Below are 12,867 nucleotides of genomic sequence, written 5' to 3' on the forward strand. Positions count from 1 at the left end.
GAGGTCAGAGAGAACAGTCTAGACAGACACGTGTGCTGAGTCTGACACCAGTTCTTGACAATGAAGACCAGCTTCTCTTTCCTTACAGCTGCCCCAAGAGCCCAGCACTGAGACCTCATAATCCTGACTCCATGTTCCAGCAGAGGGGATCCTGCCTTCCATAAGCTATCACCCCACTCATGCTGGTCTCCAAAGATCAAGTTGCCCCCATGATTTGAAACATGGATGGGAACTCCAAGGCATAAGAAACCAGTGCAAAAGGAAGAACAAAAGCAAACATGGTTCAGCAAGAGAAGCTGTCAGTAACTCTTCAAACAAAAACAAGAGAACAATCTGCATAAAAAGACACTCAATATTAATGTCAGATGTCAACATTTTGTCTCATATTCATTTGCTTTAAATAGTTTTAAATAGTGTTTAAAGTCTTCTGAACTGATTGTTCACACAGCCAAGGCAAGAGCTTCCCTTGAAGTCACTAGCATCCTTCCAGACATTAAAAGCTATGCTGGCATAGTTACATAAGATATTGTATGGACCAGTTACATTAAGTGTTAAGGAAAACTGAGTCCATACATTTTAATGTCAAGACTGGCTGAGGTCCTCACAAGAAGACAAAGGCTGGAGTGAAAGCTGGTGACAGCCACTGAGAGAACTAAGAGTTGGCATCAGTCAGTCACACATTTCAGGCACAGACCACTCCAGAAGAAAGGATGAGGTTTGCAAGAAACATTGGAGCAAGCCCCTGCAGCAATTCTTGGGAATCAGAGACTGAAGCAATGGCGGCTGTGGGAAGAGCATGGGGTAGGGACCCAATGACTTGGAATGAGAAGATGTGGCCGAGAAAGAAGTGTTTCCTAGAAAATGGTTCTTGAGGTGCACACATACAAATACTCCTAATGTTTACTGATGAGCCTTTACATGAGGTTAACAATTAAAATAAGCAAGAACATTCAGCGGTGACATGTTGGTCTCTGACCATTGATTAGTATGAGCTGAGATGGACCTGACCTTCTCCTTCAACCATAACATGGATTTCCAGCTTGCACTTGAAATGTCATACTGTCTACGGGTTTAATGGATTCTGACAAATCAGTTCAATATATGATCCAGGAAGGTCGATTAATAAATACACCAATGGATGTGCCAATCGCTCCGAGGTGCCACCAGAGCCTCCAGGTCCCAGGGTTTGCACAGAAATACACTGCTTATTTCAACAGAGGACATGGTAAAATAGACAGATTTTGGTATGATACCCTAAACTCAATTTCTCCAAGTTCACAAATTCACATTTACTAACAAGATGCACCACTGTTATCACAAGCCTTCAGTGCAATCATTATGGGCAGCACTTACCCCAAGCAGCCAAGTGAAGGATTAAGCAAACCACAAGTCAAGGTGACCCCAAAAGGTATTGCAAGTACACTTCCCCAACCCCCGAGGGGCAGCATGGACTGGCCACCTATGCACACTCCCACTCCCTTCAGCCTCCTTTCCGGCAGGATCCCAACTCTGTTCAGGGGATTCACATGTTTCCTGGGATTTGCTGTCTACCACACAGAACCTGTGAACACACGATGCAACCATGGCTGGCAAGAGCAGGCCGAGGGAGAGGGCAATGAACTGAGTTTCTAGTTTATACCTTTTGGGGTCCTTGTTACTCAAAAGAGACAACTGGAAGACACAGGCCCCTCTTTCCATTCAGCATTTCACGCTGAGATGAGCCACACAGCAGAGGGGAAGGGGATGGACAAAGACACAGGTAGAGTCTGCCAGCCCTGGAGACTCCCATAATGGTGACAGGAGCCGCACAGTGAAGGGGAAGGAGGACGGTCAAAGCCACGGTGAAGGCCATGAGCCCTGAAGCCTCGGATCACACTGCCACAAGTCACATGGCAGAGGGGAAGGGGACGGTCAAAGCCACAGGTGGAGTCTACCAGCCCTGGAGGCCCCCATCATGATGACACGAGCCACACAGCAAAGGGGAAGGGGACGGTCAAAGCCACAGTGGAGTCCACCAGCCCTGAAGCCACCCACCACAGCAGTTTTTCTTCCCGTCATCTTGTGCAAGGTAACATTTTCCTCAATGTACAAGCTCTTCCAGTTTGTTTCCTTTTCCTTCCTTGGCAACAGGAAGTACCCTGACTGATCCCCCTAGAATCAAGCTGCACAGTCCAAAGCTCTAACACCCACACCATAAAGCAAAGGCCAAGTTATATAAACCCCTACTAAATCTCTAACTCAAAAGGCCTAGCCTGTAGGAACCTGCTCCTCTCTTTCCACACCTATGAAAAAGAAGCTCAAGCACTGTCACATCCCCAAGGAAAGAGGCCACACACTTTGACCTGGCATTTGGGATTTCCATACTCCAGATAGCAACGAGAGTTTTCTTGCTAATTTTTTAGAAACAAACCAGCAGAAGAAGGTATCATTTCATTTCTAAGTAATCACAGATAACCTTAACCAACTCCTATATGTGTTATATTTGGGTTTTAAGATTTTTTTAAAATCTTAAATGTGGGGAGGGAGGAGCACACCCTCATCAACAGGGCTACCTGCATAATGAACATTTGTATACCTAACCCTGAATTGTACCCCACGTCTTTAAAATAAAAAATAAATAAAAAGAAAATTTTTTAAAAATCTTAAATCAGTTTTATTAGAACAGGCCTAGGGAGTAAGGGAGGTGGTAAGTTAATGTAATCACAAAAATCTAACTGTGAGATCAGAGAAACAAAAGGGAATTCTGGCTCTGGAGACGTGAGTTCAAGAAAAGCTCCCATCACAGTCATTACCGTGAGAGGGGCTAACACCCAATGGTTAGCCCCTACCTCTCCTTAAGTCTCAGTACTGACCCTACCTGTGAAAGATCCAGGTTTAGTGACTCAAGTGGAAGTTCGGCAGAAATTAGTAAGGCACAGAGCTTCGAAGCAAGAGCTTTACAAAGCTGCTGGAGAAGCTTCAAGTCAGAGACAAGACATGGGCCCACCTCACTCCAGCTTTTGGGCCCCAGTCTCACAGGGGCTGGCTCCAGGATGCAGGATAAAAAGTGGTCAATGCTGGTTTTTCAAAATCTCTCCTTTGACAAATAGCATGCTAGTACCAGGACTGGGGCAGCCACCTACTAGAGAGCTCCTGGCAAATGAGAGGCTGGATGTGGTGATCACTCTCGAAGGCCCCCGCCAACTTGAAATTCTAGGAACTGCTTGAATTCACCTCCACTCTTATTAAAAGGACATCAGTACCTGTCAGCAGTGACACACAGCACTTATATGGTTAATCCTCCCCCAACCAAAGAACAAGTTCTTGCCATCTTTGGAGAAGAGGGAAGGTACTTTCTTGTCCCCACCCTGTTTTTGTGGAAGAGAATCAACATTATCAATCACCTGATTGATTGGTTGTCTAGTTATCCAAAACATGACCTTAAGAATAAAATGAAATTTGCCATTTATCATTTCTGCTGGGATATATTAATAAAAGAAAATGCAGCTTTGTGATTTCGGTCACATCCTCGGTGGCTGAGGGATAGGGCAAATACTTACTGTGCTTTGTAATATCCTGGCCCCGGAGAGCTCATTCTGAGATGATGAAGCCGACAGAGCGATCTGATTGTCGGAGGCAGGGCTGGGATCTAAAATGGACACTTCATTTAGACTTTCTGTCGGCTTGTTCTTGGGCTCATTCACAGAGTCAAGCTGTGCAGCTCTCAGTGCAGCTGATAATACCTGAACTTGAGATGCAGGAAGAGAAGTTTCAAGAATTTTAATAACTTTATTTGGCTTATGGGGGTTTACTTCAGAGAAGTCTTCAAAATACCATGGTCAGCCCTGTGCTCCATGGTCTGGGTGTGATACGCAATACACGTGTCCATTCCAAACTCCAAGATGGCACAGGGACTGTTCTGGAGTATCAAAACAAGCTCTTGGCAAGGGGTTGACATTTATAGTCATAACGGTAACTATTCTGACTCAATGCCAGCCACGCACAGAACATCAAATCTCAGTTTGAAAAGCCTCAATTAGGAAACATCAAAGTTGGACGCTACCATCTTTCCCAGAAAGACAACATGAAGTTGCTGAACACTGATGTCTGGCCGACCCAGTGAGGGGTGTCCTGTCTTCCCCGATAGAGAAGGATGGCTGCCTTCCCAGACACACACACACACACACACACACACACACACACACACACACACACACACACACACAAATACACAGGCATGCACACACTCACACCCAGGCACAATACATCCACTGACGTAGGTGAGCAAGGATCTCACTCACCAAGCCCCCAGGGCTACCCAGTCTTTCCACCCACAGTATGACTGTTTGAGACCTGTGGACAGTAAAGTTTACAAATTTCACATATCTCTTTATAAACATAAACTGGATGTTTTCATGTCCTCAACCTCCCAAAACACACACAAACACACACACACACACACACTCTCACACACACACACACACAAATACTTCCTGTATCCTGTTTTCCACTAGTTAAATTCCACGAACCCCATGATGCATGAAAAGATTTAGGCCTTTGACCTGGTGCCGCCCTGTACCCAGGGCAGGTCCCACCTCCTCTGTGCAGCACACCAGGCGCTTCTCAAGGACCTGAGCAACATTTCCTGCCACCATCCATTCACAAATAAAATGTGTCATTTATTTCTGAATCTTTGGGGATCACAGACCCCTTTGAGCTCTGAAGAAAGCTGTGGGCTCTTTTTCACAAAGACATCAAGTATGCACAAGCATTCATGATTTGACAAAGAGAGCCTCTGAAGTTCACACCCCCACCCTCCCACCTCTCTAGATGATGGCTCTCAGCACTCCTAAAGCCCAGGTCAAACACTGCCCACTCTGCCAGGTCCTCTTCTGGTCCTCACCCTCCCCACAGGATGGCTGCCTGCACCATCCCCTAACCAGACCACCAGGGCCTGCCAGTCACCACTACCCTAGCCCCAGCCCAGGTCCTAGAGCCGGGGATTCAGCGGCTTCAGTAATGAGTTTTCCAAAAACAGACCTTTGTCTGCAGCCATTAGAAGTGATATGTTATGTGCGCTCATTCCTTCAGCAAACATTGATTTAATTTCCTTCATAAATTTCAGGACAAAGAATAATCACAGGACTAACTAGATTTCCACATTTCCCTTCCCGAAAGCTTCACAAATCTTTCCCCAGCAACAGCAGTGAGTGTTGTTTTTTCCAATTTCTCCCAAGGAAAAATACAAATATAGCAGTGTTTAGAGAAAGAAGAATCGTGGTAATGGATATGGATTGCAAGGCCTAGCTCCCAGATCAGACGCTCGGCGGGAGCGCTAGGCATAGATAAAAAATGCCCCAAAGAAGCAGTTGTGCTTTCCTTGATGCACAAAGGCAAAAAACTGAAAGTGAGCTACAAGCTGAGTTAATGTACTCCAAGAGGAACACCATCCCCAGCTATCCACCATAGATAGGGCACTGGACGTGGGCAACGCAGTACCAGCATCCAAGGAACTCACCAAATCCCTGCTGCTCAGATCCACCCAAGAGCTAGCCACACTCCCATTGGCACTGACTTCAGACTGCACATAGGTCTGTATATAAAACAACATGGTCAGATCCGTGCATAGGAGCCTGCACAGAGATATCTCTGACTCTTCTGGCTATGGTGGGACTGAGTCCCACCTCTCAGTGTGTGCAGGGTGGAAATAAATCTAGGTACACACACACACAACACACAGGCCAGAAGAAGGGGGTGTGGGGACACGCCATGCACATGCCAACATATCTTGTCTGTTCTTCAGTTCTCCTGGATGACATTTACCTTGAACATCCAGGTCATTCATCACACGCTACTGCAAACTCTCAAGGACTTGCTGACTCTCGCTCCTGGTCACACGGCCGCTGTGCACAGTTCCAGGCCTGCTACAGTCATCGTCCTGTGGCCCAGCCTCATGTGGAAGCAGCTCCAAGTCCTTGCTTATGTCAGGGAGAGGAGTTCGCCAGTAAAGACCATCATTGAACACATCTTTGGCATTTCCTGGGCAGGCCCAGGTGTCTGGTCCAGGTGGTCGCAGGTGAGAAGGCCATGAATACCAGGAAGCTTTGAGAAGGCACTGGCTCTGGGGAAAGCCCGGCCAGGTCAGCCCCTGCCGAAGCAGAGTCTTCCACTGGGTTTTCCGTGAGGCCGTTAGAAGAGCTACTGATGTGCAGGTAGTTACTGGCTTCTGCGGATGTCCCTTCCGCGGGTAGACCCGGCTTCATCTGCACAGGCCTGGCCGAACTGGGTTACATGGAGAGAAGCAAACTCAGTATTGCGTAGTTGATGGGAAGTCACAGCGAGAAGCGTGAGATCGACATCCTCGCAAGCCCAGCCCTACTCCTCCTAGCTAGCCACCTGCCCCTCCTGTGTCTCCCAGTGTCAGAAGACCTGACAAGATAAGAGCAGCCCCCAACACCCACTGGGGATACGATGTGCACTGAAGTTACTACAAGAAAGCTCAGCCTATCCCTCCACTCTATTCAAGTGGTGAATTCATCCTGGCTTCTTGGAAGCACTCATTAGTGCCTCCACCAGGGGGCAGGCATCGGAAAACAGAGGCAATGAAACAGGTAAGAGTTGGCTTTTGCTAACCACTTGGAGAGTCTTGATGAGGACAGAGTGCACAGGCCTGACATACATCAAGGCTCAAGGTACTTGGATGGAGGGAGGATAGACCAGCCTCAAGGATCTGCATTATGTAAGGGTCAATGACACACTCTCATCCTCCTGCCTGATATAAACAATGGGGAGACGTTTATAAACTCCCTCAGTCTGCTTGGCATAGACTCATCATCCTCAAGGAAGGACAAGAAGAAACCAAGATGAGTCGCCATATTAGGAAGACTCCTCCTACTGTCTGGCAGGAAGGCCACCTTCATGTACAGGCAACATCCTACGTCACAAAAGCATATTTGGGAGACTTCATATTTTTCCCTACGTAAATTACCCAAAGAATTTCATTAATCAAAAAGTAAGCGAAATGTTTCTTTACAGGTTATTTAATCATGACTCTCAATGAATATTTTATCTAAATTTAGGAGACATGGTAGCTTCATTATTTATAAGCCAGTAGTCATGTTTCAAAATCATTATTGCAATTACTTTTGCTTCTTTACATAATTAAAGCTCTAATATTCCATCTTGCCCAGAAGGTCACTGTTACTAAAATTCAAGACAAGATCATTGCTGGAATTTCAGGTGGCTGCCTGAGGTGTGGTGGAGGATCTAGTCATGACCCTGGCTGTAGCATACCTGGCTGAGGAAGTATCCCCACAGCTGCCCAGAATGGGCGAGACAGGGACAAAATTGGAGTCCAAATCCCGAGTTGGTGGTGGTCCGATGGTCAGGGTGCTGTCCTCTCGAATACAAAGGCCAGCCCTGGAGGAGCTTGCAAAGGTGGAAATGAAGGGGCCGAGGGACTGAAAAGCAGCCTGGCACACCTGAAACCAGAGAGAGTGGGCAGTGAATGCAGCAGCCGTGGGGCAGCCCGCTCCCAGGTTGACACAGGGGGCTGGACAGCAGGTGAGTCGCTGCCATGTCTGTGCAGATTTATTGCTGCCTAAATCATTTCCTAAATTCCAAATAAACTGCTTTCAACAGAAAGTAAGGCCAAAACTTAGTCCCACTATATAGTTTTTATTCTACCAGAGTATTACTTTCACCTGGAACAGCCAGACCTTATAAGGTGTCTGAGCAGACCGCATTCACCATTCCAGTAACAGGAAAGGCAACGATTCCATCACACAGTTTTTTCTGATTTCTATGATATTTGTTTGCTGTAAACATAAAGGTATGCACCACTTCCTTGATGTCCGTCTACTCCAAAACTTTTGAGATTTTAGTTGCCTTAACTAAGACCTCACAAGGTCTATATCTGATTACACCCATCAGTGACTGAAGGACAAAATGCACAGTTATAAAGTCAAAGCCAAGCCTGGAGGCCGGATGTAGCTGGATGGTTCACCAATACAGCGGCCAGGGGCCGGGTGTGCTGGCACTCACCCATCGACAGGGGTCGCTGATGAGTCTGATGAAGAGCGCGAGAGCAGGGCTCTGCGGACAGCAGGGGAGGAGCAGCAGGACACGGCCAGGAAGCATTCAACACGGGCTTTCCGCATCCCCCAGACATCATCTGAGCAGAGCTCAAAAAACTTTGGGATCTACCAAAGCAAACAAAGTAGTGCTGCTCCAATCGGAGTACCCTGAGGTCGGGCAAAACCCATCGCTGTGACACAGTGAAGGCATGTCCAGAAAGTCCTGACACAGCAAAGGAAGGGACACGACGGTCTGAACAAGATCATTTGAAACAAATAGAAATTACGATAAGAAGAAGAAAGAAACATTTCCTCACCTCTTAATTTTAGTAAGATTTGGCTACACTTAACAGATAATACAGAAAACCACAAAAAGAGCAAAGTCTGATATCCGTGACATGAATTGTAGAGAAAGATCACAAAAGACTCAGCAGCAGCGGATGTCCCAACTCACTCACCTATCCAGGGATCACTGTCTTTGGGGCACTTTACAACTCTGTGGTGACAGAAGGTGAGCTGCTAAAAACTGATAGTGAGGCAAATAATTACTGTCCACAGAAATGCAAACGGTGGCCAAAGGAAGGAAATCAATGATCACCCTGGATACTGACCAGTTTTGAATCCAAAAGTGGAAGTTCACTTCAGTAGTCCTTGGTCCAGCTGTGATAGCTTACTGGTTTCCCTCATTAATAAATGAGATAAATAAAATCTTGGACATGTGTTCGTTTTATATCTGTATGAAGGTCATGATTACATCCTCTTTTAAAATGTATCCTGTATTAAGGCTTTGTTTTTAATATCCTAATGTAAAATAATTAGCCTAAAATGCTTCATAAATGGGAATATGATATGATCAAGGAAATATCTACCTACAGAAGGATTAGTACATTAGTCACTGCCGTTCTTGTTTCAGATATATTAAGTGGAAGATAACACTCACTGTATATATTCAAAGCAACAGCCCATTAAAAATTACTCTTGGGTTAGAACAGTGTTGACATGGCTTACACTTTAAATAAAATATAATGAGCTTCTGAACTTAAATTTAAAAATCAATTTAAAGATTAAACTTCTGAGGTGAAATCCCAACTATACAGGTAGTATATTCTGTCAAAAATGACAAGCACTGACCAAACCTAGTTCCCCAGGTGTCGGGTACTGGGGAGGCACTGGGTAAACAAGGACCAACGTGATAAGGTCCCTGCCCTCAAGAAGGTCCCCATCAGCACAACCAGAATAAGGTACTCAGAGCAAAATGTCACCAGAGTGTTGGAAAGGGAGAGATAAAGTCTCTCTGGCACAGCAGGGTGGTGAGTCTAGACAAGGAAGGAACCTCCCAGGGGCACACTGCAGGGGCTGGAGCGGCCGCCAGGGAGGGAGGTGCTCTCCAGAGAGGGGAAGTGGCAGGCAGGGGCCCAGGGGTGGGAAAGAGCAGGAAGCTTCAGGGAGGCTGGAGAAGTGCTTCTCTACCTTCTTGTGCATCCAAGGCGGGGGGAATTTATCAAAAATACAGATGTCTAGGCTCTCCCCAAGCTTCAGACGAATGGCCAGACGTGGGACCTACCGAGGCCAGGGGCTGCTCAGTACTGAGAAAAGTGACTTGGAGATGAGTCAGAAAAAGTGTCTGTGAGGGGATCTGGAAGGTTCTAGATCTTAACCTATAAACCAAGGAAACAATTCCCGATGACTCTGAGGCCTAGGAGGGAGGTGGTGAGCAATGTTCTAGAGAGAGCAGTGGAAAGCAGAAGCCAGGAGAAGGTAACCCATGAGGCAGTGACCACGAAGTCCACAGGAAGGAGAATGGGGGTGGCTTGCAGCTCACCCACAGATAATTTGCCCAATGCTTAGGGAAACAGCCTCAGAAGTCAAGAAAGCCGAAATTAATGAATGCAACATTGAGCTGCCGTTCCAAAGTAACAAACTCATAAATATAAAACTTAACAACTGATTTTGAAGGTGCACTAAAAGGCAAATCAGCAATTACAGCTGGCAAAACTTCACATACCAAAAATTTCTCAGTGGTTTCTTGTCCAATAGCATGACAAATATCACCAAAATTTGGAGCACACATCTTAAAAAGGCAAAAGGCATACTCATTATCCTTATCTTTCTTTTTGTCTTAACAAATTGTAAAAACTAACAAGCAGGAACCTTGAGAGCAATTATCCCTCTACTCAGGCAGCTAACAAGCCCTTACCAAGCCTAGCGCCCACACAGCACCATGTAGGTGCCTCCACTGTATCAAAAACAAGATTTACAATAAGGTACTAAATTCTAGGAATTTCTGGCTCCTAATTGATCTTGATACATAATGCATTTGGTTAGCAATAGGGCAGAAGAGACCCTTAACATTCTCGGCACAGTGAGCGAGACTTATCATCTTGCCAGTGCGTCATGGAGAAAGCCAGAGGGGCGAAGGCAGGCACAAGGCAAGGTGGGGGATGAGGCTGTGGAGGGAGTGATGGAACAGCCTCCAACTGGAAGAAGCTGGCCAGCATCTGTAATCCCAGCACTTTGGGATATTGAGGAAAGAACTGCTTAAGCCCAGGAGTTTGAGACTAGCCTGGGCAGTACAGCGAGACGCTATCTCTACAAACCTCAAAAAATTAGCTGGGTGTGGTAGCATGCACCTGTAGTCCCAGCTACTCAGAAGGCTGGGGCAGAAGGATCATCCGAGCCCAGGAGGTTGAGGCTGCAATAAGCCATGGTCGTGCCACTGCACTCCAGCCTGGACAACAGAGTGAGACCCCGACTCAAATAAAAGGGGAAGAATTTGACAACCAAGTAACAAGTGACTAAAAGGGAAGCTGGGGCTTGGGTTGGAAGGTACAGTAAAGATAAGAGGATTTTGGAATAAATCACCCCAGATAATCAGAGACCTTGCATGCCTGGGTAACGGCATCTGACCACAAGCCAGCAAGGTCCCCTAACTCTCATCCTATGCTGAGAACAACAGGTTGACTCACACAGAATCTTATCTCTAGGACTCTGTGCAATTTCCACTTGCAGAAAAACTGGCAATGCTGTTCAGATATTTTCCTTACACAGTTCACACTGGCCATTTTTCCTCAAGACTTGATCTACTGAAGAAGTTCTGAAACTTTCAAGAAATCAATTTTGCATTTTTCAACTTGAGTTTTGACGCTCTTGCGTTCCCACCTTTCGAACTTGAAAGAGCTTCCCATTCCCACACAGCTCGCAGAACCGAGGGAGCAGCAGGCGTTCAACTGTGCTCTTACTCATCATGGAAGCCATTTTGCAGATGAGCTATAAACAACAAGAATATTGGCATCACCTGAAACACCGTAGTACACAAGTCCCGTGAAACACTGCAGCTCTGTTCCAAGTCAATATTCAACAAACAGCCAAAACAGTCAAGAAGAAAAGGCAAAGAACACCTTCTTCTGAGTTTTGCCAAATTATATGATCAACAGAAATCCCAGTACTGCTACAGTTTGACTCAGATAAGGGTTTATCTTGAGAGTTATAATCTTCTAGGTCCCCACCTCATGCCCAATTCATAAGCAAACACAATGTATGTGTACTGGCTCATTTTACCTTCCAAGAACCCTGTGGCATAGGTATTATTTATCCTCATTTTTCCAGATGAGAAAATACAGTAAAAGGTAAAGTAATATGATTAAAAACAAACAGTGGTGAGGTGAGACATAGTAATAGCAGGACACAGTATAAAATATGATTTGTAGGCACTGGAAAATGATCAAACTCTGGCAGGAACTAAAGAACAGATCTCTCAAACACACACACACACACACACACACACACACACACACACACACACACACACACACGGTAAAATTTGCATTTATGCTGCTTTTTGCCTAAGAGCACTTCTCATCCTGCATGTATGTAGGTAGCTAGTCCTCAAAGCAAAAGCTACCATTTCCCTGCTCCAAACATCAGAGAATAGAGATTGGGACTGCCAGGGCAGGTGAAGAATGAGAGTGAAAAACCTGGGGAGGGAGGGAGGGAAGGAGGGAAAGGGGAAGGGAGGGAGGGAGGCAGACAGGCAGACAGGCAGCCAAGGAAAGGGGATCCATAAAATCTGTGATTGATCCCACCCTTGGTGAGTCCCTGAACTGTGAGTGCATGGGGAGATAATGAGGCTCACAGAGAAAAGCAGTAACCTAAGGATGAAAGAAGTGTTCTGGCTGCTGCCTCCTATGGGGAAACAGAATCTGATCTGCTTCCTTGTATAAAGTCAGCACTCTTCAGAGGAAAAGCACAAAATCCAGAGTTTCTATAATGTTTCATCAACAAGACACAATAGAAAACAAAAAATCCATAGACATAAGAAGAGACAGTCAAGAAAAATGTCAGCAGAAAAAAAACCCTCTGAAAATCCAAATATTGGTATCAGAAGACTTAAAAGGAACCTAAAGCAGCTATTACAAATATGCTCAAGAAATAAAAGGAAAATAGGGGCATAATGAATGAACAAATTGGGACTCTCATCAAAGAAATGGAAACTATAAAAAAAGAACCAAGACTTCTGGTAACAGCACAGTTGCTTAGTCAGACTAACCTCCAACAGATAAAAATTATAGAATCTTGACAAAACATAAAAACAACTATTTGAAAGCAGTGGGGAACAATCAAAAGGCATAAACTGAAGAAGGGGTTACCCTTAAACAATGAACTGCAACAGAAGAGATTTGCAAGTAAGGTCCAAAATCTGTGTATAAAATATGCTTAAGTGTTTCGCTGACTACTAAACTACATATGTGTGGGGGAGATAAGCCAGAGGACCCAGCAAAAAAGTAGCAGTCAAAAATTAAATGTGCTGAGCAGA

General features: G+C 45.5%; 1 protein-coding gene across 1 annotated transcript in view; it reads right to left on the reverse strand.

Annotated features, from left to right (window-relative positions):
* The window catches only part of LOC103276575 (serine/threonine-protein phosphatase 4 regulatory subunit 1-like), a 79,642-nt gene that overhangs the window by 8,986 nt on the left and 57,789 nt on the right, over positions 1-12,867 (reverse strand). The window contains 7 exon segments of the mRNA XM_021706963.1: positions 5,498-5,572; positions 6,075-6,261; positions 7,273-7,460; positions 8,023-8,060; positions 8,063-8,180; positions 10,060-10,125; positions 11,214-11,321. Coding sequence (XP_021562638.1) covers positions 5,498-5,572; positions 6,075-6,261; positions 7,273-7,460; positions 8,023-8,060; positions 8,063-8,180; positions 10,060-10,125; positions 11,214-11,321 — 780 coding nt within the window.

Source organism: Carlito syrichta, unplaced genomic scaffold (assembly GCF_000164805.1).
Source record: "Carlito syrichta isolate Samal-C Ts95f unplaced genomic scaffold, Tarsius_syrichta-2.0.1 Scaffold316251, whole genome shotgun sequence".
NCBI classification, from domain to species: Eukaryota; Metazoa; Chordata; class Mammalia; order Primates; family Tarsiidae; genus Carlito; species Carlito syrichta.